The 20,534-nt window shown below is 45.2% G+C and overlaps 2 protein-coding genes across 4 annotated transcripts; both read right to left on the bottom strand.

Annotated features, from left to right (window-relative positions):
• Window positions 1-247: 247 nt before the first annotated feature.
• On the bottom strand, window positions 248-7,510 carry DDX55 (DEAD-box helicase 55). The gene is made up of 14 exons (XM_042441741.1): window positions 7,075-7,510; window positions 6,113-6,163; window positions 5,942-6,028; window positions 5,143-5,234; window positions 4,994-5,056; window positions 4,604-4,753; window positions 4,121-4,310; window positions 3,516-3,598; window positions 3,061-3,192; window positions 2,689-2,781; window positions 2,387-2,501; window positions 1,338-1,506; window positions 672-964; window positions 248-475 (listed from the first exon to the last, which is right to left on the bottom strand). The coding sequence occupies exons 1-14, from the start codon at window positions 7,180-7,182 to the stop codon at window positions 308-310; spliced, it is 1,794 nt and encodes a 597-aa protein (XP_042297675.1). The 5' UTR covers window positions 7,183-7,510; the 3' UTR covers window positions 248-307.
• Window positions 7,511-8,994: 1,484 nt separating this feature from the next.
• TMED2 (transmembrane p24 trafficking protein 2) lies at window positions 8,995-19,298 on the bottom strand. Of its 3 annotated transcripts, none has more exons than XM_042441891.1 (5): window positions 19,013-19,298; window positions 15,110-15,302; window positions 14,144-14,164; window positions 12,187-12,294; window positions 8,995-10,855 (listed from the first exon to the last, which is right to left on the bottom strand). In XM_042441891.1, exons 1-5 carry the CDS (start codon window positions 19,190-19,192, stop codon window positions 10,731-10,733), a joined length of 627 nt encoding a protein of 208 aa, XP_042297825.1. In that variant the 5' UTR covers window positions 19,193-19,298; the 3' UTR covers window positions 8,995-10,730. The 3 variants fall into 3 exon arrangements, with proteins under 3 accessions (XP_042297825.1, XP_042297823.1, XP_042297824.1); XM_042441890.1 differs by having other exon boundaries at window positions 10,717-10,855; window positions 12,172-12,294; XM_042441889.1 differs by lacking the exon at window positions 14,144-14,164 and having other exon boundaries at window positions 19,013-19,282.
• Window positions 19,299-20,534: the final 1,236 nt, after the last annotated feature.

Here is a 20,534-nt window from a genome sequence, read left to right as displayed (position 1 = left end):
AGCAGCTTATACACAACACACACACAAAAGTGAGCCAAGTGCAGGTAATGAATTGTCAATGTTTCACAAAAGGGATATGTTTGCATTGATTGTATGAAGACTCCACTAAACAATGGTGTTGCTCATCAGAGCCGACCATACTTTACCTCAGTAGAAAGGCAGCTTCCTGTGTTCCAGACTGAACCACTTGTACCTCTGGAAACCCGCCTGTACAATCGCACCAATATCAAAAGCACAAAAGCATCTGTTACATAGGAAAGAGTCTGTTTTAATGCGACCCAAAGGACAAATTCTCACAACTGATGTTTTATCCTTCAGAGCCTGAGCCATCTATGGTTTCTGTCTGAGCTTCCCGAGTGCTGCACAATAGTTTCTTCTCAAACTCTTCCTCGCTGATTTTGCCTTTCTTTAGCCTTTTCAGGAGTCGTGTGTCCTTCAATAGCTCCTCCATATCAACATCTTCTACATCGGACCCCTGCAGTCAGATAACAAACAAAATTTAGCACAAAGCCGGTGTAGTGGTTTGCACTATTATGACTGGAGAACAGGGTCTGAATCCCTGCTTGGCTATGGAAAACCACTGGGTGAGTCACACACACAAACCCCTTTGGCATTCTAAAACAAATAAACCAAAACCTTGCTAGGTCCAATACAAAACACCATTAACTCACCTCTTCTCTTTTCCGTTTGGCTGTCATTTTCTTCTTCTTCTCCTTCTTGGCTTTCTGTTTGGACCAGGCCTTATTCTTGGTAAATTTTTTCCTCCTTCCCTGTTCCTGCCACTCTGTCCTTTGCTGCTCCAGAAATTTCTGTCTCTGTTTTTCTCTGTTCTTGTCTTGGTATGCAATCAAGTCTGTGTCAATATCAACCGGTGTGAAATCTGGGAAACATTTGCCTTTTAGCTCTGGCATCCTTGGCATCTTCAGCAAAGCAAAGCCTTGGGCCAGGCTGGTAAAGTCCAGGTCTGTTGCAAGGGGGAAGAGAGATGGATGGATCAAGTCAAATAACTAAGCAGAGACCCAGTGGAACAGTTCAGATTCATGACAAACCATAGGGCTTTTTTTATAATGAGAACAAGCTGAAGATGTACATGGTCTTAGAAGTTGAAATACATGCAAGAAGAGAAGTGGCAAACATCTGAGTGAGGAGAAAAGCTTGAAACAAACACCTGAATACATAGCAGAATTCTCTAATGTGGGAAGACAAAAACAAGCTCCCTACAGCTGCTAATTCTCTGGCCAAAAGTGACCCATGATCTTCTGCACCACCTGCAGCCAGTTTAAGATTTAACAAGTAAACCTGGAGAAATAAATAAAAAAGCAGGTTGCAAAGTTTACCTTTTAGCCGGAAGATCAAATTGCACTCATGCTTGGCGTAGGCCTGCACGTAAGACACAAATGCCTTCATCCCTTTCTCGTATACAGCTCTGTCAGCTAAACTCAGAGACTTCAGTTTGGGGAGGACATCCGCCACATTATTCTGAAGCTTCATTTCCTGCATGGGACACTATTCAAAGGAACCCAATTTCAGACACTGGAATAATTTCATTTTTTTGTTCAGCTAGTTTAAAACGTCACATTACATTTTCAATATTTTAGTTTAGAGGGCTTTGCCTTTGCCTTCCTCTGAGGCTGAGAGTATGTGACTCGCCCAAGATCACCCAGTGGGTTTCCATGGCCGAGCAGGGATTCAAACCCAGGTCTCCCAGTATCTTAGTCAAATGAACAAACCACTACACCACACTGGCTCAATATTCAAATCTAGCACTGTAGAAAAGACAACAAAAACAGGATAAACCACAACTGCGACTTTTCCCCACTCCCAGGCAGATATTACCACTAGTGACTTTATCATGAGAGACAGAGAATGTTCTCCTGGCCAGCTGGGTATTTAACCCCACTTTTAACATGCTTTATTTATTTATTTTATTGAATTTATATCCCACCTTTTTCCCAAAATTGAATTCAAGGTGGCCAAGCTTTAAAATGGATGTTTGTGTTGTAGCAGGAAAAGAGGCACCATAAGATGACAATGTTTTCTGCATTATCAGCATCCCATCCCCAACCATGTGCAACTTATTCCAAGCATTCAAGAAAGTGGGCTGCAGTCCACAAAAGCTCATGCTATATCTAACTAGATACAGCATGAGCTTTTATGGATTGCAACCCACTTTCTCGGATGCCTGGAGTATAATCTTAGAGCTCCAGGTGCTACACAACTATTTGTTGTAAGCAGGGACCATCTTATCTTTCACTATTTGTACAGCAGAGAAAATTTCAGGCACTCAACAACTACTGGATGAGTAAATCCATATTCAGGAGCTTTCTTAAATACAGAACCTAGACACACTCTTTTATCCTTGTTGAAAATCAAATAGTCAACTCACCTTTTGGTTAATAGCTAGAAAATTTACATAAGCTTCTTCCATGGGAAGCAGGAAGACAAGTGCGCTGCCCAAGTGGCCAATGCGTGCTGTGCGGCCACAGCGATGCACAAAAGCACTGAAAGGGAGGAGAAAAAAGCAACTCAGCAAGAGGGAAACTTATTAAGGATCACATGCTACTTGAAAACAAGGAGACATTCCTCCACTGGTACATTACTACTATCGTACTATCTTATTTGGTCATCTCCAGCTCAACCCAATCTGGCAATTAAAAATTGGTTCCATTCTTAAGAGAGGAAAGGTACCTTGCATTACTTGGAGGATCATACTGCAAAACCCAATTCACTTCTGGAATGTCGATGCCCCGGGCCATCACATCAGTGCAAACCAGAATGCCACTAGGATGTTGAAGGAAAATGCAACGTTTTTATATGAAAAGAGAAAGAACTAAGTGTCCTGATTCTCACAAGTATGCAATCTGGCTGTTAAATATGCAATTCTGAAACGATCAATTCCAAAATCTGAGCAGTTCGCCCAATAGTCTTACACCTAAATCAAAACATGGAATAAAACTACACACACACACACACACATATATATACTTCCGTATACACAGGGACACACACTAACAATTTCAAGCGTTTGGCTGAATTAGCTTTTGCAAAAAGGATTCTCACCTTGCAAGTTTCCTGAATTCCATAAAGATCTTATTCCGTTTGTGTTTCATTTTCCCATGGATGCACATTATTTTCACATTCTTAATCAAACATTCCAAAGCCTTCCCATAATACTCCACGCAGGCACAAGTACTACAGAAACAAAAGGTGATGAAAAAGACAGCGCCAATAATCTCAATTGTATGTGTCCAAAACCACAAAGAAAGACAAGACTGAGAGAGGCTAGCATGAGTAAGGCTGCTATACCCCACCCTAAAAAGGTATATTAGAAGGAATGGGTAAAGAAATCTTGAAATAAATCTCCCTATATAAACAGACAAATCATCTGCCATGTCTAAAATATTGGGATCTCCTCCACCCCTTGCCTTCAACAGATCCTGCAAGCTTAAAGACTGTCCAGCCCTGTGTTCAATGAATACAAATAAAAGGCAATGGAGTGTCCCATTTGGCATTACCTGAAAAAGACAAGATGTTTTTCTGGTTTGTGTTGACGAAGGAAGTGAACTAACTGGTTAAATTTCTCATCTGCTTTGCAGATCTAAATTCCAAGAACAGAAACAAAACAGGTATGGATAAAGGCATGGCAGCAGACAGCAGAGAAATAGAATATTGGGGCTTTCAACTCCCACATCAAAACTCTTTGCTAAAACATGTAAGGGCATTTGCTGGCATTCAGTTCCAACTCTCTCCTTCCACTTTCCAAATTTAAACTGAAACTCCTTGGGGCTCCTTTGCTTATGTGACTTTATAAACCATCAAGTACTATGATCAGACAAAACCAACAAGAAATCCAGTGTAACTATTACTTGGAAAACCTACTTTTTAGACTATAACTTCTAGAATGCACTGAAACCAAGCATGTACATTGGCCATGCTGGCTGGGGGAGTCTGGAAGTTGTAGCCCAAAAAGCTTTCCCAAGCTTTATGTATTATTAAGAAAACAAAAAAGGCAAAAGTATTGAGTCTCCATATGCTTCAGCATCCAGCATCACCAAGGTGGCATAGAGCCCTATCATTAACAAGTATTACATGAAAGCTGAGATCCAAAACAACTCCACACCATGTAGAAATTCTGGAGCCGGGTAGGGGTCTTCTGTGTGTTGCTTGCTGCCATATCCTTCTCCTTCACAGAGATGCGGACAGGGTTGCGGAGGCCAGCTCTCACTAGGTTCTCAACCTCTTGGGTCTGAGTTGCTGAAAAGAGTCCTGTCCGTCTCTGCTTTGGCAAAATGTCCAGGATGGTATTCAAACTGCAAGCAAACACAGTTATGATCAGTCAAAGGAGCTCTGCTGGGACAAGAGCAAAGGAACCCTGTTCCCCGCAGCAGCGAACAAAACACTCCCTAGGAGTGTGGAGGAGTCTCCTTCTTTGGAGGTTTTTAAACAGGGGCTGGATGGCCCTTGGGATCTCTTCCAACTCTATGATGAAAAGGTATCTTGTAACCTAAACACTGGTTGTCAAGTGTGACTTTATTACAGACGCAGCACTGATTTGATGATCAAGAGAGAACAGGCCTGGGGGCTCCACAAGAAAGGAAAATACCTTGCTTCAAAGCCCATATCCAGAAGCCGATCTGCTTCATCCAAGACTAGAATGTCAAGAGATTTCACAGAGCTGGCCAAATCCAGCCCCTCTGATTTCCTCCGGAACATGTCTTCCAAGCGACCTGGAGTGGCTACAATGATGTTTCCACTGTTGGGGACATATACAAACAAACAAAACAAAAGCTTTTGGGACCGTTTTGGAGAAGACTTCCGGATATCTTCCCTGTGATAATACAGTACTGTTGCTTGTTTCATGAATAATCCCACATTCAGATAAAAGGGGAGTGCTACTAACCCATGGTTGTAGCAACTCAGTGTAGGATGAGTTTCATACTATTTGACATCCAGGTAGCAAATACACAGCAGGGCTGACCCGTAAGCAACTCACCCTTGCTCTTTGAATCTTTCGATATCTTCCATGGGATTCTTTCCGCCAATTAAAAGGCACTGGCTGAAACAAAGCACACATAAACCTCAGAAACTCATCCAAGCAGGGCATTATGGCCCATCTCCTCGCAGTCAGAACCCCCTACTCACCTAAACTGGGGGAAATGTTTCGTGAAATGAGATATCACTTCATCTATCTGAACAGCGAGTTCTCTTGTGGGTGTGATGACAATTGCACCAACCTAGGATTTCACAAAATAGGAGTGAAACACTGAAGTGTGGGCTTCCCTGCTAACCAAACCACCCCCATGTGCAATTCATTCCTCCAAATGCAACTGGTAGCCTTGCTCATGGGACTTCCATTGAATTTATGACAGCTGGCGATAGCAGAGTTGTTAAGGACTAAGAGAAGGAGAACAAGAAAGTACAAGGGCTCTGAAAAGACTCTAAGCTCCCTATATGTGACTGTGACACTGCTGCAAGTCAAAAAGTGCTACACTACACCATTTGGCTAGTTGTTCCATCACTGCTTTTTGAGGAATAAAGAACACTAAAACCACTTGCATGAGAAAAGAGTTTACTTTCTTTTCCTTGAGATAAAGGCGGCAGGGGCAAGAGTGGCAGCAGCAGAAAGTTCCTAGCATGCAAGGAGAGAAGAATCACATGGATATATGAAGTAGCTCCATAGCAAAGTGATGGTGGTCCTCCAGGTTTCAAGCAGGGGTCTTCCTCAGACCTGCCTGATGTTGAACTTGTACATGCCAAGCATGTACTCCATCACTGAGCTATGCTCACTTGTCAGTGGACTGCATGAAGAGACTTGCTTGCTTCCTACCAATATGGCACTTCTTTGAACATCAATGAAACCTATCTTTACCCAATCTGCTCAAGATCATACCCCAGGTCTTCCCATTCTTTTTTAACACAGGAGGAAAGAGTGACACTGTACCTGCTTTTTCCTAAGCTTTTCTTCCCTTCGGAGAAGAATTTCAATGATGGGAATGACAAAAGCTAACGTTTTGCCGCTGCCAGTCACCTAAGGGCATGGAAACACACAACATCAAGAATATTTTCTTTCGCACGGCATACAACCAAAGGGCAAAAGTGGCAAAATACTCACCGCTTCAGCAGCCACATCCTTATTGGTCATAAACAAGGGAATGGTTGCAGACTGAAAGAGAGACAAATGCATACTTTAACAAAAAAAAGTTAGGGGGAATGCTAGCCTACCATGTCCGATTTTTGAGGACCGCTGGCAGAAGATAGTTTGGAGGGCATTACCCTCATATTAAAGAGTACAGTGCACAAATGCTGCTGCTGGGGAGGCATTCCTTTTCTGGAATCACAAAATGAGCTTTCGACAAGAGTCTTGATCGAGGGATCAGCCCCCAAACAATAGAGTAAGGAGTGCAGTAGGAGCTTTCTTTGACTTCGGTCCACTTCCTGAGATAATATTTGGTATACTGTCATATACTGTCATATACTTAGATATAGCTCTGGTAGTCTGTGGAGAGACCTTGTAGCCCCTTTGCGATTCACTGAAAGGAAGAAGTTGGCGGCAGGAGCTTCCCTAGACTTCGGTCTCCTTCCTCAGATAATATTTAGTCTACTGTAGTCTACCGTCATATATTGTAGTATATTTAGATATATTATTATTCTATCCCAATGCCCCTGAGGAAGGAGGCTGAAGGCTAGGAAAGCTCCTGCTGTCGATTTCCTTCTTCCAGTGAGTCTCAAAGGGGCTGCAAGGCCTCTCTACATTATTCTTATTCATGCTATTAGTATATCCCAATGCATCTGAGGAAGGAGGCTTGAGTCTAGGGAAGCTCCTGCTGCCAACTGCTTCCTTTCAGTCAGTCTCAAGGGTGCTACAATCATAGAGTTGGAAGAGACCCCAAGGAGGGCCCTGATCCAGTCCAACCCCATTCTGCCATGCAGGAACTCTCAGTCAAAGCATCCCCATTGACAGATGGCCATCTAGCCTCTGCTTAAAGACCCCTTTACATTATTGTTGCTGTTGTTGTTGTACCCAAATGCATTTGGGGGAAGGAGGCTGCAGCCAAGGGGGGCTCCTTGGCCTACCTGCACGGGGGTCATGTGAGAGAAGCCCATCTCCTGCAGAGCCCTCCGGACCCCAGGGCTGAGCTTCACCGGCAGAGACTCCCAGGCGCCCTCCGTCACTCGCTCCATGTTGCTGCTGCTGCTGCGGCCGCCTTCTTCTGAGCCAAAGCCAGCCAGGCGTCCGTCGCCTTCAAGGCTCCGGCTGGAAACAAGAGCCTGCCGCACTTGAGTTCCGCCTGAGCAGAACGGGCCGCGCTAGGCCTCAAGGCCCTGGCCCTCTCAGCCTTCTTGTTGTTGTTGTTGTGTGCCTTCCAACGCATGGGACCCAACCCCCCTGAGGTTTGAGCCCGCTTGGACTGCCCTGGCTGAGTGCTAGGGAATCCTGGGAATTGTAGTTTCTTGTGGCCCCAGAGCTCCCTCTGACAGAGAAGCCTCAGTGTCTCCCAAAACTGAAACCCCCAGGACTCCATAGCATTGAGCCAGAGCAGATAAAGGTCTGAAACAGACTACAGAACTCGTCCAGTTTGAGTCCTGCCCTGACTGAGGGAATTCTGGGAATTGTAGTTTTCTGAGGCAGCCAGAGCTCTCTGACAGAGGTTATTGTCTCACACAAACACAATTCCCAGAACTCCCTAGCACAGAACCAGGGCAGTTCAAGCGGTCTAAAACTGGATGGGGCCTACAGTCTGTATTGGGCCTTTAACTGCTCTGGCTCAATGCTGGGGAATTCTGGGGGATATAGTTGCTTGTGGTTCCAGAGCAGAAGCCACAAGGGAACACTCTGGCCCATAAGATAAAAACCACTCAATGGCCTACTGTGAAACATTTACTTTGCAAACATGGCTTGGAGCCATTCTGACGTGGACGCCGCAGTTGAGTCAGGTCCGGCAGAGATCCTCTTCGCGCCCGCTTGTCCTGAGTCATTGGATCCGTTTCAGTTTGTGCGGCCTGAGGATGTGGACAGCACCCTCAGAGAAGCAAGGGGCACCAAACGTACACTGGATCTTTGCCATCCCTAGCCAAAGTATCCAAGGAGGTATCTGGATGAAACGGATGCAGTGATAGTGGGTCTGTGGCACAGCGACACTCAGGAATATCAACACCCACCTGACCTCATGCCAGCTTGGGGGCTGATCCAGGTTGGGCCCTGGAAACATGGGTTCGGACCATGCTTTCTTGGCCTGTCTGCTCAGCCCCAGAGACTTCTCAGTGGTTGCCCCCACCTTTTGGAACGTCCTTCTGCAGAAGACTAAGATGGTCATCTGAGGAAGTAGACTGAAGTCTACGAAAGCTCATGCTGGCAACTTCTTTCAGTTAGTCTCAAAGGTGCTACAAGATCTCTCAACATACCAGTCTCCCACCTTGGGTCCAACTTGGGAGAAAGGTGGCATATATAAATTAATTAACCATAGAAATAAATAAATGTGGCAATGAAACATAAATACATTATTATTGTTGTTGTTGTCTCCAGAATTTCTAGAAATTAGCTTTACAAGTAGCCTGTGTTGTGACCTGGTTTGTATATACCATATACCAGCAAATTCTCTAGGAGTAGAGCACCAGCATAGCATAGCGGTTTGAGTGTTGGACTGTGACTATGGAGACCAGCGTTTCATTCCCTGCTTGGCCATAAAAAAAAAACCCCACTGGATGACCTTGGACAAGTCACACTCTCTCAGCCTCAGGGGAAGGCAATGACAAATCCCCTCTGAAGAAACTTGCCAAGAAAACCCCATGATAGGTTTGCCTTAGGGTCACTGTAAGCTAGACCAGACTTGAAGGCACACAACAACAACAAGGAATGAAAAAGTGTTTGGTGGAATTATTGAACTGGCTTTTGGTCATGTTCCCCCAAAGCTGGTTTCCTTGCAAACAGACTGAGAAAAAGATAGAAATGAGTGTTTAAAATTTCACATAAGCATCAGGCTCACTCTCATTCTCTCTCTTTTTTAAAAGAATGTGTTTATTTATCGAATCTGGCAATATTTCAAGCACTTTTAAATGTACATCTTCTAATCTGAATTCAACTTTTGTCTCCTATACAGAGTTGGCATACAACAGCTGCACTGAGATGGGGCTGGACACCCATTTGAAGAACGGCTGTTAGGCGACCACCTAAGGCTGAAAAAGATTACTTGAACCATGAAAACTTGTAACAAATTTTAATTAAATTAAATTTGGTACAAAACTCTTTAGCATTCCCTCCCCACCCCCGCAGTTGAAAAGAACCCACTCCCACCCGTCCCCAAAATTACAACCAATATACATCAGTCCAATATACATTAGCCACAACATAATCTTGGATCAGCATCCGCTCCTGTAGACAGATGCGGCAATTTTTAAACCCATCATCCAGATAGCAAGAAGAAAAATAGTTTGTACAAAAACTGAATTCAATGTGTGATTGAAGAGAGAAAGCGCAAAATACATTGGTACTTCAACATGTCCTAATTGGAGGTGCCAACTCCTTTCTTGGCAGAGGTTCCTGTGTCTCTAACAGCAGTTCAACAAAGAGAAACTCAATAGGTGCAAGTTTGCATCCCCAAGTTGTAGGGAGCCGTATGGGCTCAGTTTCTTTACTGTATTGCTATTAAATGCACAGGGGCCTCTTGGGAAGATTCACTGACAGGGAAAAACAGCACCCATTTCATTTTCCTCTGCCACATAAAAGGCACACAAGTCTCCCTCACAGAAAAGGTGGTTACCATCCTGGTGTTGTTAGGATCACCCAGCAACAGCGCTGCTGCTCTTTTATTACATGGGCTGCATAGCGTGACAATAACCTCAGGCCCCTCCAACAGTTAACCCTTTGGCATCAGGAACCAGCATCCTGAACACTAGTACTAGAATAGCGCTAAACACAGGAGGAGCTTTGGAGCCATAAGCAAAAAAGGGGAAAAAATACATTTAACCAAGTTCCCGTAATTGGCTGCCTGTTCACAGGTTTGCACAGCAATGCCACATGGCTACCTCTTAAGAGAAGTGTTGCATTTTCATCTCTAATTCACAAGAACTGCAGGAAACCACCCAGTGTACTTAACATTAAAGTAATTGAGATATTACAGAAGCCATCTAATGATAGCTCAACAGGACTGCTAGCTTGCTCCAGTATAACTGAACAGGAACGTGTCCAGTACTTTCTTGGCATACTGGTGTACTTTCTTGGACATACTGCCAAGACTGGTGTATGCCCACGATTCCTCTCCCATGTACAGAGAGGAACTCCTTTGATAGTTAAGAATCTCTCCACAGGTTTAACAATATACGAAAAAGCCTCTTTTAGGGCACTGTACCATTTCCCCTAGACACAAACAATATTTTCTTACTCAAAAGGGGAGGGGTAGGAAGAGAAGAGACTCAAGGAAGAACTGAAGGAGATAGTACTGTTTTAAAACTAAGTTTTGCCATTTTGGTTAAACTCACTTTGGCTCGTGAGAAACAAAGTCTGCCGATTTGAATTAACAACTCTCAGCACATTATTCTCCTAGAGAGAATTATCTATGTGTGTGTGTATGTATATATATATAAAAAAAATTCAACTAAGAAGAAACTTAAAACAAATGTTATCATTGAAAACACAAGGGTAAAATAAACTAAGTGATCTTTGCAACCAAGTTGTTTGGTAGACGGCGAATGGAGAATCTGGGACCGCTGGAGAATAAGGGGGGAGAATTTGATTAAACAACTCTCCGGACTTCAAAAAACCTCTTCAGATAGTAGATTTGTCCCAATGTCATGGCAACTAATACAAGAGCTTCAAAGAACGACCAGAGGACCACTCTGCTATTTGTGTTGTCATTAACTGGGGAAGGAAAAACAAAACACTGGTTAACACAGAAATTTTACAGAACTGGAATAGTTTGATACCTAGATATCTTGAGGACTGTCTCCCCTGATATGAGTCTGTCCTGCACACCACAATCATAAGCTCAGGCCCTGCTGTGTCCCACTATAATCTAAGCCACAGGAGGCAGGTACAGGAGACAGAAACCTTGAGTAAACTGGGCCCAGGATATGAAATTCTCTATCATCACAGATTTGGATGGCCCCCTTCCTTCACTGACCTTAGACATCGAGAAAAAGGATGATTGTTTAAACATGCATTTGCAACACATGGTCCTTGACAACGCTGTCCTCTATTGTTTTCTTGTTTTACCAATTAGTGCTGTAACTGTGTGAAGTTGAAGGCTTTCATGGCTGGCAACCATAGATTTTTGTGGGTTTTTGGGGCTTTGTGGCCATGTTCTAGAAGAATTTATTCCCGAAGTTTCGCCAGCATCTGTGGCTGGCATCTTCAGATAAATTTGCCATCATCTGTAGCTGGCATCTTCAGCATCTTTCTCTGAAGATGCCAGCCACATCTACCAGGATGCAAAAACACCTATCTCAATAACTGCTTTTCAAGATTACAAAATAATAGATATGAAACACCTCAAATGATTTTTAACTAAGCCAGCATAGTGTAGTGGTCTGAGTGTTGGTCTAGGTCTAGGACATGGAGAGACTAGGGTTTGAATCCCCGCTCAGCCATGGAAACCCACTAGGTGATGCTGGGCAAGTCACATTCTCTCAGCTTCAGAGGAAGGCAAAAGCCCTCTGAACAAGCCTTGCCAAGAAAGCCATGCAACAGTTTGCATTATGGTCACCATAAGTCAGAAACAAGAACAAAATTAATGGTGTTTTAATATGATTCTTTACTTGGTTTTTTAAACATTAGTTTTATAGTTCTATTTTATTTTAACCTTAGTGTAAGCCACCTGGAAGCAATGTGGTAGATCCCATGATGGGAGAAAGGCATGGTATTAAATAAATAAAGCCACAAGCTACTCCACCAAACAGAATGGTGGAAGAAGGGTTGATCAATCTGATCCATCCCTGTCAACCCACCACATTCCTCTGTTGGTTGTAAAGCAAGGAGTTTTCCATGTCTAGCATAGAAACCAATCAGGCTGTCTGTCCAAAAAGATCAGTCATTCCATCCTTCCTCATCTAGCCTGTTTAGTTACTTGTATAGAAGTGCCTGTTGCCTATGGATGCTAGGAGAGTTGTTAAATTCAAAGTTGATATAAAAAGTAAGTGTTGTATTACTTATTATTACTACCAAGAAAAGGTACACACATCAGGCAAACCTACTTGCTCGGTGTATCCTTTCACGAACTTCCATGTACTCCTGTTCATGCTTGACAGCTGTCATGGCCACTGCTAATTCATTAATCATTTCTTCTAGCTTGTTCTGATGAGCTGTAGAGGGATCACAAAGACATCACATTTGGAGGTAAGAAAATTAAAATCCAACTATAAGCCCACACAAGTTCTGAAGCCTTCCCAGATAACAACCGTGCATCTTTAGGAAAAAAAAGAAATGAGCTTCGACAAACACAAAAATGCTGTCACCCGTGTATTTTCAATTTCTAGCTCCTTTCTAGTAATACATATTCCAAAACACAGCATCTATGTGAATACAGGCAAGCTCCCAGACACTCTCTTCATTTCAGACCATACCCACCCCTTCCCATCCCACATCCAGCAACTTTAATCCACCTGCTTTGGGAAACATTGGCAAAAATTACTTTACCATCACCATGTTCAGTTAGCATAAAGCAGCAGAATTCTTTCTAGATAGGAAGAAACTGGCATAAAGTAAGAGAAGAACAATGAGGAAAACAAGGAAGTCCTCACACTTGCATTGAGACATTCTGGACCAAGACAATCACACAAACAATGCAACGAGTGCCTATTAGTAATATTCATCTTATGCACACTTTGACCATGCTCAAACCTGAACATGCATGTTTATATCAACTAGTATGCATCAGAAAAATAAACTCAAACAGTGACTTGGTTTTGCCAGTGCTTTATGGATGGGCACTCAAGCTCCTGGTAGTAACTGGTGAGATATCACAAAGGGATCACAGAGCTGGAGTGAGTCATGTAAGCCATCTCATCCAGCTCCCTGCAGGAAATCCAAAGCTAGAAACTGAGCATGGAGAAGTCAAAGAGCTTTTGCCTTAGAACCTTTAGACCAAAGGTGGAAAACCTTATTCAATGTGAGAGCCAATTTCAATTTCAGAGAGGTTGTCAGGGACTGCATCCAAATGGTGGATGAGGCGAAAGGCTAAAGGGTGGGGCCAAAAATATTTTAGCTGAAAGCTCTTGCTGGTAAAAACCAAGCCATAAAGAAACCATCAAACAGTGGTGTCATGGGAAACAAAGCATGGTGATCCAAGAAAGGCCAGAAGGAAAACTGGGCCTCCAAGTTGGATCCAGCTCCAGGGCATGAGATAACAATTCTCCCTTCGAATGAAATTTTCCTTCTGTCCTGCAATTTCTAACACTGCAATAACTTAAAGCATTGAGAATTTAGAAATACAGTCTAGCCATCCAAAGAAAAGGTGCCAGCAAAGTTACCGAGAGAATGCAAACGCAAAGATTTTTAGGCATGAATGATTTTCAATATCTCACTCTCTGCATATTACATATTGGGGGTCTGAAGGAAATTTTAATTCAAGGGGAGGCAGAAGATTTATTTAGGGGGAAAACAGACAAGTTTTGTCCCCCTCATAGCTGTAAACCTGGATAACAGCATAAAGCAGAAAAGGAAAGGATGGGCCAGGATCTTTTAAAAGCCCAGGGAAAAGCACAACATGGCCTTCTCAAAGTATACGCAAAGCAAAGGATGAGTAGGTATGCATGAGCCACTATCTTAGCTACCGTAGTTACTGACTGCACTATGGTAACTTAACTAACAGTTGAGAACCAGGAACAGAATTCAAATTTTGCAGGTACTTTTGTCCCAAGGTGGCTTCATCCTAAACCCCCAATGCCAAGTGCGAAACCATTTTTAAAAGTAGCTCCAGATTTGACATTGGTGAAGTCTACTACTCTACCCCAGAGCAGCTCTTTGGAGCCCAACAGCTCATTGTAGGTGACATTCAGGCTCTCTCATATGACTGCCATACAACTGCTTATCAACATACACTAGCAAGAAATCTCACACGTGAGCACGCACACACACAACTGAGCCCCAACAGCAGATTATGAGACACAAGGCAAGAGAACTAACACGCTCCTTAAGTAGTAGTACACATACCATCCCAGGTATCGCCACCACCTAGAGGGAAGTATCAGAGATGAACACAAGTTCAGGGCAGAAGGCTAAAGATGTCACTCACATATGGCAAATTTTAGCTCCATTGTCTAAAATGCATGTTTTTGCCACGTTGGTACGTGAGTTTCCATCACTCACAGCAAAGGGTGGCAGCTCTTCAGGTTAAGACAACCCCTATTGCTTAAATAGCTCCAAGAAGTAAGGCAGAACTGGGAGAGTCAATCCATATGCTTCCTTTACCTCAAAGTGCAATGGGAACTCTGCTTGCTAAAGCAGATGGAAAGGAGGATAAATGACTTGCCACAGCATGGAACAGAATGGCAATACCCTCTTTCCAAATTATGCCTCACTGGCCCAGAGTCATTAAAGGAAAAGGTGTTCTTCTATGGAGCCACCTGAAGCAAGGGAGACTAAGGCTGTAAGATCGTGCTACAACACCATCAATACAAAGGACTGGCACATCTAGTAAACCAGGGCAAGACAAGGCCATCTGCTTTCTAATCCAGGACTCACTGAGGACAGCAAAGGAAGATAAATTTGGAAATGCTAGCAATTATGTAGGAAACAAAGATATGAAGGAACCACAAGTAGAGATGGCAGAGTACTAACCACCTTGCTCAAATGTTTTTATACCACCCAGTGTTTAGAGGCTAGCTCTGCAGAAAGCTAAAATATTAAAGATCCAGACATTACCTTTTAAGCACTTAAGATTTTTTTCAAACAGTACACAAGAGATCTGTCCTATACACACATACACAAATCAATTTCTATTGCGTTGCAAAGAGAGAAAATTAAATTCTGTTCCATTCAACATTTAAATTCAAGAGAGAACAAAAATGTGAAATTGATAATGACAACAAGCTGGAAGATGCAGATGGAGACAGCCAACTGCTTCTAGTATGAGAGTTGGATGAACCAGAATGGTTTTGTTTCCTGGACCTGGCTCACCTTCTGTCTCCATATCTTGCCCCTTTGGAGCTTCGCCAATGTCAATAGTGAACATCACTATCTTTGGAGTCATGGTGGACATTCTGTTGCTGAAGCAAAATTTATACGTCCCATCCATGTGAGCAGCAAAGGTATACTTCCCACTGGACTCTCGGTCTCCTTTGTAGATGCCCTTGTTGTCAGGACCCGTTATCTGGAAACAGAAAGAAAGCCATTACGAATTACCTACAGTCGACACTATTATTTTTTAGGTTGCTTTACTTCTGCTCACAGCACAGCATAGAAAAGCATTAAAAAGCCACCCCAAACCATTTCACACCCATATCACAGCTGGTATTTGGAGTCGCCAGCCAAATGTAACTTCCATCCAACCTGTTCCTTTATATTTATTTGTCTAATTGTCATGAGTTTAAATTCTACCTGCAACTACAGCACTCAACTCCAGATCTTCTCAATGTAGGATTAAAATATGTGTCCCAGCATCCTACAGTTGTGAATAGGGAAACATATTATCTCTACAACTTTTCTAACCAGGATCACGGCACCACACTCCTTGCGTACCGCCATGTTCCAACTCTGAGTTTAGTCCACTGCAGGAGAAACAGGCCTAAGGCAATGCATTGTGCAGAAGGACACCACTGAGATCCAATGGATTACAGCAAGCAGGGGTTAACTTGTGATTTCCCTAATCTCTAGTGTTTACTAGAACCCTCGAGATCCAACAACTGGGAGCCTGGCACAAAACGTAGAAGAATTCTGAGCCCAGGAATTTGACCTTCCACAGAAATCTACTCTGCAATCTTTCCTTTCAGCATTGTGTGTATGTCTATATATTGCAGGGGAGCGCTTCATTTCACTGCTGCTACTGTTAAAGAACCGACAGCTAGAAATTCTTGCTAATCTACTACAAAATCATCCAGTGATCAACAAGCTAATTCTTCCGTTCACCTCTGGACCACAATACTTCCTACTACTATTGGGAGATTCTCCTAAAAATGCTCCTTCACATAAAAACAATACAATTCTAATACCCAACAAACAGGGAGAAAGGTTCTGCCCAAGTCTGTCCATTGCTGTATAGCAACAGAGTCCATTCCACCACTACAAGTCTCTATTCACTATATACAACTCACTTCACTCAACTGCATTCATTGCCTAGATGCACATAAACTTACCAAGACCCAACAAAATATTCTTTCTTTTTAATCTCTTTATTCATATATGAACTCAACTAGATATCATCCAGGGGCAGCCATGTTGGCCGTATAGCAAATCCAACCAAAAATCCACCAAGCAGTGATACCTTGGTTGGCCAAAGAAGGCGCACAATATACATGCTGCAAGCTTTCGGAGCTTCGCTGGCTTCTTCTTCAGGCAAAGTGTTACAAACCGAACAGGAGGGGGGGGGGAATGAAGGTCTTTGGTTTGGTTTGTAACACCTTTGCCTGATGAAGAAGCCAGTGAAGCTTTGAAAGCTTGCAGAATGTATATACTGTGCATTTTGGTTGGCCAATAAAGGTATCACTGTTTGGAGGATTTGGGACTGGATCACCTAGATATCGTAACGGATGCAAAAAAGGCATTGAAGACAATATGCTTGCTGGATATGAAACCAGAATTTGATTTGATTTTTTTAAAAGGGCAGGAGTTGATACCCCAAACAGGGATTACATTAGAAGGGGAAGCTTTCGAAGAAGATTGTAAAAGCAGTGCAGCCTAGGACGGCACTGCCTTCCCTGTGCTGTGTTTGGCAATGAGACTGGCACAAAGAGAAATCAGCTGGTATTGTGAAACCTGACCTGATGGCAGAACTCAAGCCTTGCTTAGGTACACTGCGGCCACAACAAGGCCACCAACAGCAGTTAGGACAGAGGACTTTTTCCAGACACTATTTAGCCAAGAAGCCCATTAGGGAAAGGAATCCCAACTGGGGCCTAAGAAAGATTTCACTAACCTTTCAACAAGGTGTGGCCGCCACGACCACAAATCTCTTAGACTACTAAATAAGATAAATTAAACTTTCCCCTGTATTTAATACACATATTTCAGTGAGCAACACAGTACCAAGAGACCGTCAAGCCCTATCGCCAATACACTTCGGCTGTGTAAACCCGCAGCTTGCTTTCCCATTTTCATCTCACATGCGTACAACACACATAAGCTCTCGCCGTGCGATAACTCAGCACACACTGTGTATGCATACTTGCCATACGATAACATCCAGAGGAGGAAAGCCTGTAGATTATCATCTCTATTCCTCCGTCATTACTGTCCAATTCCTCTCATTTGCTCAACATGCCAATTTACAAGTACAGTAGCGGGGGCTGCCCTGAATTACAGCAGAGAAAGCCAACGCAGGAAGAAACTGAAGTAACCACAAGGGGAATATTACCTTTTGCATGTTTCATCACCATAACTGAATCTCCTTTGTCCACAAACCTTTCCCAAACCCAGCTCATGTCCTTACTTCAAAACCTTGCACTGCCCCAATACTGTATTATCAGTTCCCATGAAGTCTTTCAGAACAGAATAGAGTCTTCTCTGCTTTACGACACGTCTGTCCTGTTTTCACATGCTGCCTTTAGCTCATGGGTTGAATGCGGCTTTAAGAATCTAAGAAGCCAAAGCAAAAGTGTTGTTGTTTTTAATCCGGCTGTGTCCACGCTGCAGAAATAATCCCGTTTGACACCGTTTTAACTGCCGCGGCTCAGTGCTATGGAATCCTGGGAACCTGTCGTGGCCCCAGACCTCTCTGACAGAGAAGGCAAAATATGTAATAGAACGGCCCTTCCCAGAATTCCACAGCACTGAGCCATGGCCGTGTCAGACTGGATTATTTCTGCAGCGTGGGCGCAGGCTTACTCTCCTTTTGGAAGCAACCATCTTCTCCTTTCTTTAGCTTCACGTGGCAGGAATAGTGAGGAGAAAGGGAGGGAGTCAAGCCTGTCGTGGTTCAATATACAGTCAAGCAACCCTGGGGACCTTCCAGAAGCATCCGGCTGACCAAAAAACGGGGAGGGAGGCAAAGGAAAGCATACGACACCCCAGTTCCTTTGGTCCTAGCCAGTCAGGCCTCCTTTTGAATGGAGAAGACATAGGTCCCAAACACACTGCAGACGTCATCCACTTTAACTCAGTGGTCCCCAATTGGTGCTCTTTAAGGGCTTTTGGACTTCAGCTCCCAGAATCCCAGGGTACTGGCCAACATGACTGAGGCTTCTGGGGGCTGAAGTCCAACATCTCCGAAAGGTCACCCTTTGAGGACCACTGTAACATATCTAATGCTTTCATACGCCATTCATCCGTTGTTGGGGATTCCATCTGGTTCTAAGGCACTAGCCTAAACTCCTCTCATGTGGCAAAAGAGCCCTCTGTTCCCTTTTCCCAGGAGAAATAGGTGCTCTAAGAGATCCTCTAAGCCAGTGGTCCCCAAAGGGGGCCCTTTCAGAGCCCTTAAACTTCACTTCCCAGAAGCCTCAGCCATGCTGGCCAATAGCCTGGGATTCTGGGAGCTGAAGTCCAAAATCCCCCTAAAGGGCACAGTCTGGAGAGTCTATAGTCCCCAAAGGCGGCCCTTTTAAAGAGTGTTGGACTTCATCTCCCAGAAGCCTCAGCCATGCTGGCTAAATAGCCTGGGATTCTGGGAGCTGAAGTCCAAAAGCCCTTAAAGAGCACAGTCTTGGGGGGGCCACTGAGTCTATGTCCCCCAAAGGGAGCCCTTTCAGTCTTTGGACTTCGTCTCCCAGAAGCCTCAGCCACGTTGGCCAATGGTGAGGGATTCTGGGAGCTGAAGTCCAAAAGCCTTTAAAGGGCACCGTGTGGGGGCCACTGCGTCGAAGCCTCCCCACAACCCGGAGGGAAAGGCCGTGGGCCCCTCCGCGAGGCCCTTCCTCGAAGACTCGCCTCCACGTCGATGTCCAGGAAGCCCCCTTCGGCTACTTCGAAGATGAGTCCCATCTTGGTCCCGGAGGGGACCCGCTCCAGGAAACATTCCTCGGCGTGAGCGTCGATACTGACGAAGTACCCGGCCGCCGGGGCCGAGAGCGCGGCCAGCAGCGCCAATAGCGCCCGCACCGGCGACATGGCGGCGGCCACCAGGGGAAGAAGGCGCAAGAGGAGGAGGAGGAGGAGGAGGAAGGCAGGCGAAGGACGAGGCGCCAGCCCAAGAGCAGAGCGAGCGAATCGGCATCGGCGGAGGGGCACTTCCGGCCCTCGGCCCGCCCCTTCCGGGGCACGGGGCCCTCGCTCATAGGCCGCGGACGGGCCCTCTGCCACGTACAGGCCCCGGGAGGGCTCTAGGCGCCACTCAGGAGGCTCCAGGGAGGAGGGGGCGGGGCCAGGAGAGTCCGCATTCTGATTGGAGGAGGAGTAGGAGCCGAGGCGAAGGAAGGCCAGTCGCACTGTGATTGGAGGAGGCGCAGAGGCGAAGGACGGCCACTCGCGCTCTGATTGGAGGAGGCGCAGAGGCGAAGGGAGGCCTCGAGCTCGGCGAGAGAGCGAGGGCGAAGTGAAGACGTTTTCGTTTCCATTGCAAGCCAGCGTGGCCCAGTGGTTTGAGCGTTGGGCTGTGGCGCTGGAGGCGAATCCCAGCTCAGACAGCCAAGCTCCACTGGGTGACCCTGAGGGAAATCACACTCTCTCAGGGGAAGGCAAAGGCAAAGCTCCTCTGAACATGCCAAGAAAACCCCATGATAGGATTCAAATCCTGGCTCAGCCATAGAAACCCACTGAGTGGCCTTGGGCAAGTCACACTCTCTCAGCCCCAGAGGATGGCCACGGCGGGCCTCCTCTGAAGTCAGCCAGCGTGGCGCAGTGACTCTGTGACTCTGGAAGCAGGGTTTGCGTTCTCACTCAGCCATGCAGACCCATTGTGTGACCATGGGGAAGTCACGCTCTCTCAGCCTCAGAGGATGGCAAAGGGCAAAGCCCTGCTGAAGAGAGCCAGCGTGGGATCGTGGTTTTGAGCATTGGGCTCTGGAGGTCAGGATTCGAACCCTGGCTCGGCCATGCAGACCCACTGGCCACAGTCTCTCAGCCTCAGAGGATGGCAATGACAAACTCCACTATAGGTTTGCCTTCAGAGGCGAACCTATAGTGGAGTTTGTCATTGCCCTGAGGCTGAGAGACTGTGGCCAGTGGGTCCTGCATGGGCCGAGCCAGGGTTCGATCCTGGCTCCAGAGTTCAGAGAAGACTTGGAGGCACACACAAGGACAACCTGGGGCAAGCCACAACTCTCCTCCGCCGCGGAAGGCAATGGGAACCCCTGCGGAGAAAATGGGTGCTGAGAAAACCCCAGGATCGGTGGCCTAGGGCTTGAAGGCACATGACAACAACAGTGGTAATAGTAGGGCCTTTGGAGTGCCAGGAGACTGCTTTCTGAGGTGCGGCCTGTGTGTTCCCTGACAGGAGGTGACTTCAGATGTG

This window comes from Sceloporus undulatus, chromosome 10 (genome assembly GCF_019175285.1).
Source record: "Sceloporus undulatus isolate JIND9_A2432 ecotype Alabama chromosome 10, SceUnd_v1.1, whole genome shotgun sequence".
Classification (NCBI taxonomy): domain Eukaryota; kingdom Metazoa; phylum Chordata; class Lepidosauria; order Squamata; family Phrynosomatidae; genus Sceloporus; species Sceloporus undulatus.
The sequence above is the reverse complement of the archived record's forward strand: the minus strand, read 5'-3'. Positions and strand labels throughout refer to the sequence as shown.

What these genes read in the sequence shown, in the direction of transcription:
- DDX55 (XM_042441741.1), bottom strand. Translation starts at nt 7,182, where the DNA reads ATGGAGCGAGTGACGGAGGGCGCCTGGGAGTCTCTGCCGGTGAAGCTC. An exon ending in AAACATTTCCCCCAGTTTAG is followed by an intron (nt 5,057 to 5,142) that starts GTGAGTAGGGGG and finishes GCTTTGTTTCAG; the next exon opens with CCAGTGCCTTTTAATTGGCG. An exon ending in GGCTCCAGAATTTCTACATG is followed by an intron (nt 3,599 to 4,120) that starts GTGTGGAGTTGT and finishes CTTGGAATTTAG; the next exon opens with ATCTGCAAAGCAGATGAGAA.
- TMED2 (XM_042441891.1), bottom strand. Translation starts at nt 19,192, where the DNA reads ATGTCGCCGGTGCGGGCGCTATTGGCGCTGCTGGCCGCGCTCTCGGCC. An exon ending in TCCTGGACATCGACGTGGAG is followed by an intron (nt 15,303 to 19,012) that starts GCGAGTCTTCGA and finishes TTCTGTTTCCAG; the next exon opens with ATAACGGGTCCTGACAACAA. An exon ending in TGAAAGGATACACCGAGCAA is followed by an intron (nt 10,856 to 12,186) that starts GTAGGTTTGCCT and finishes TTCCTTCCCCAG; the next exon opens with TTAATGACAACACAAATAGC.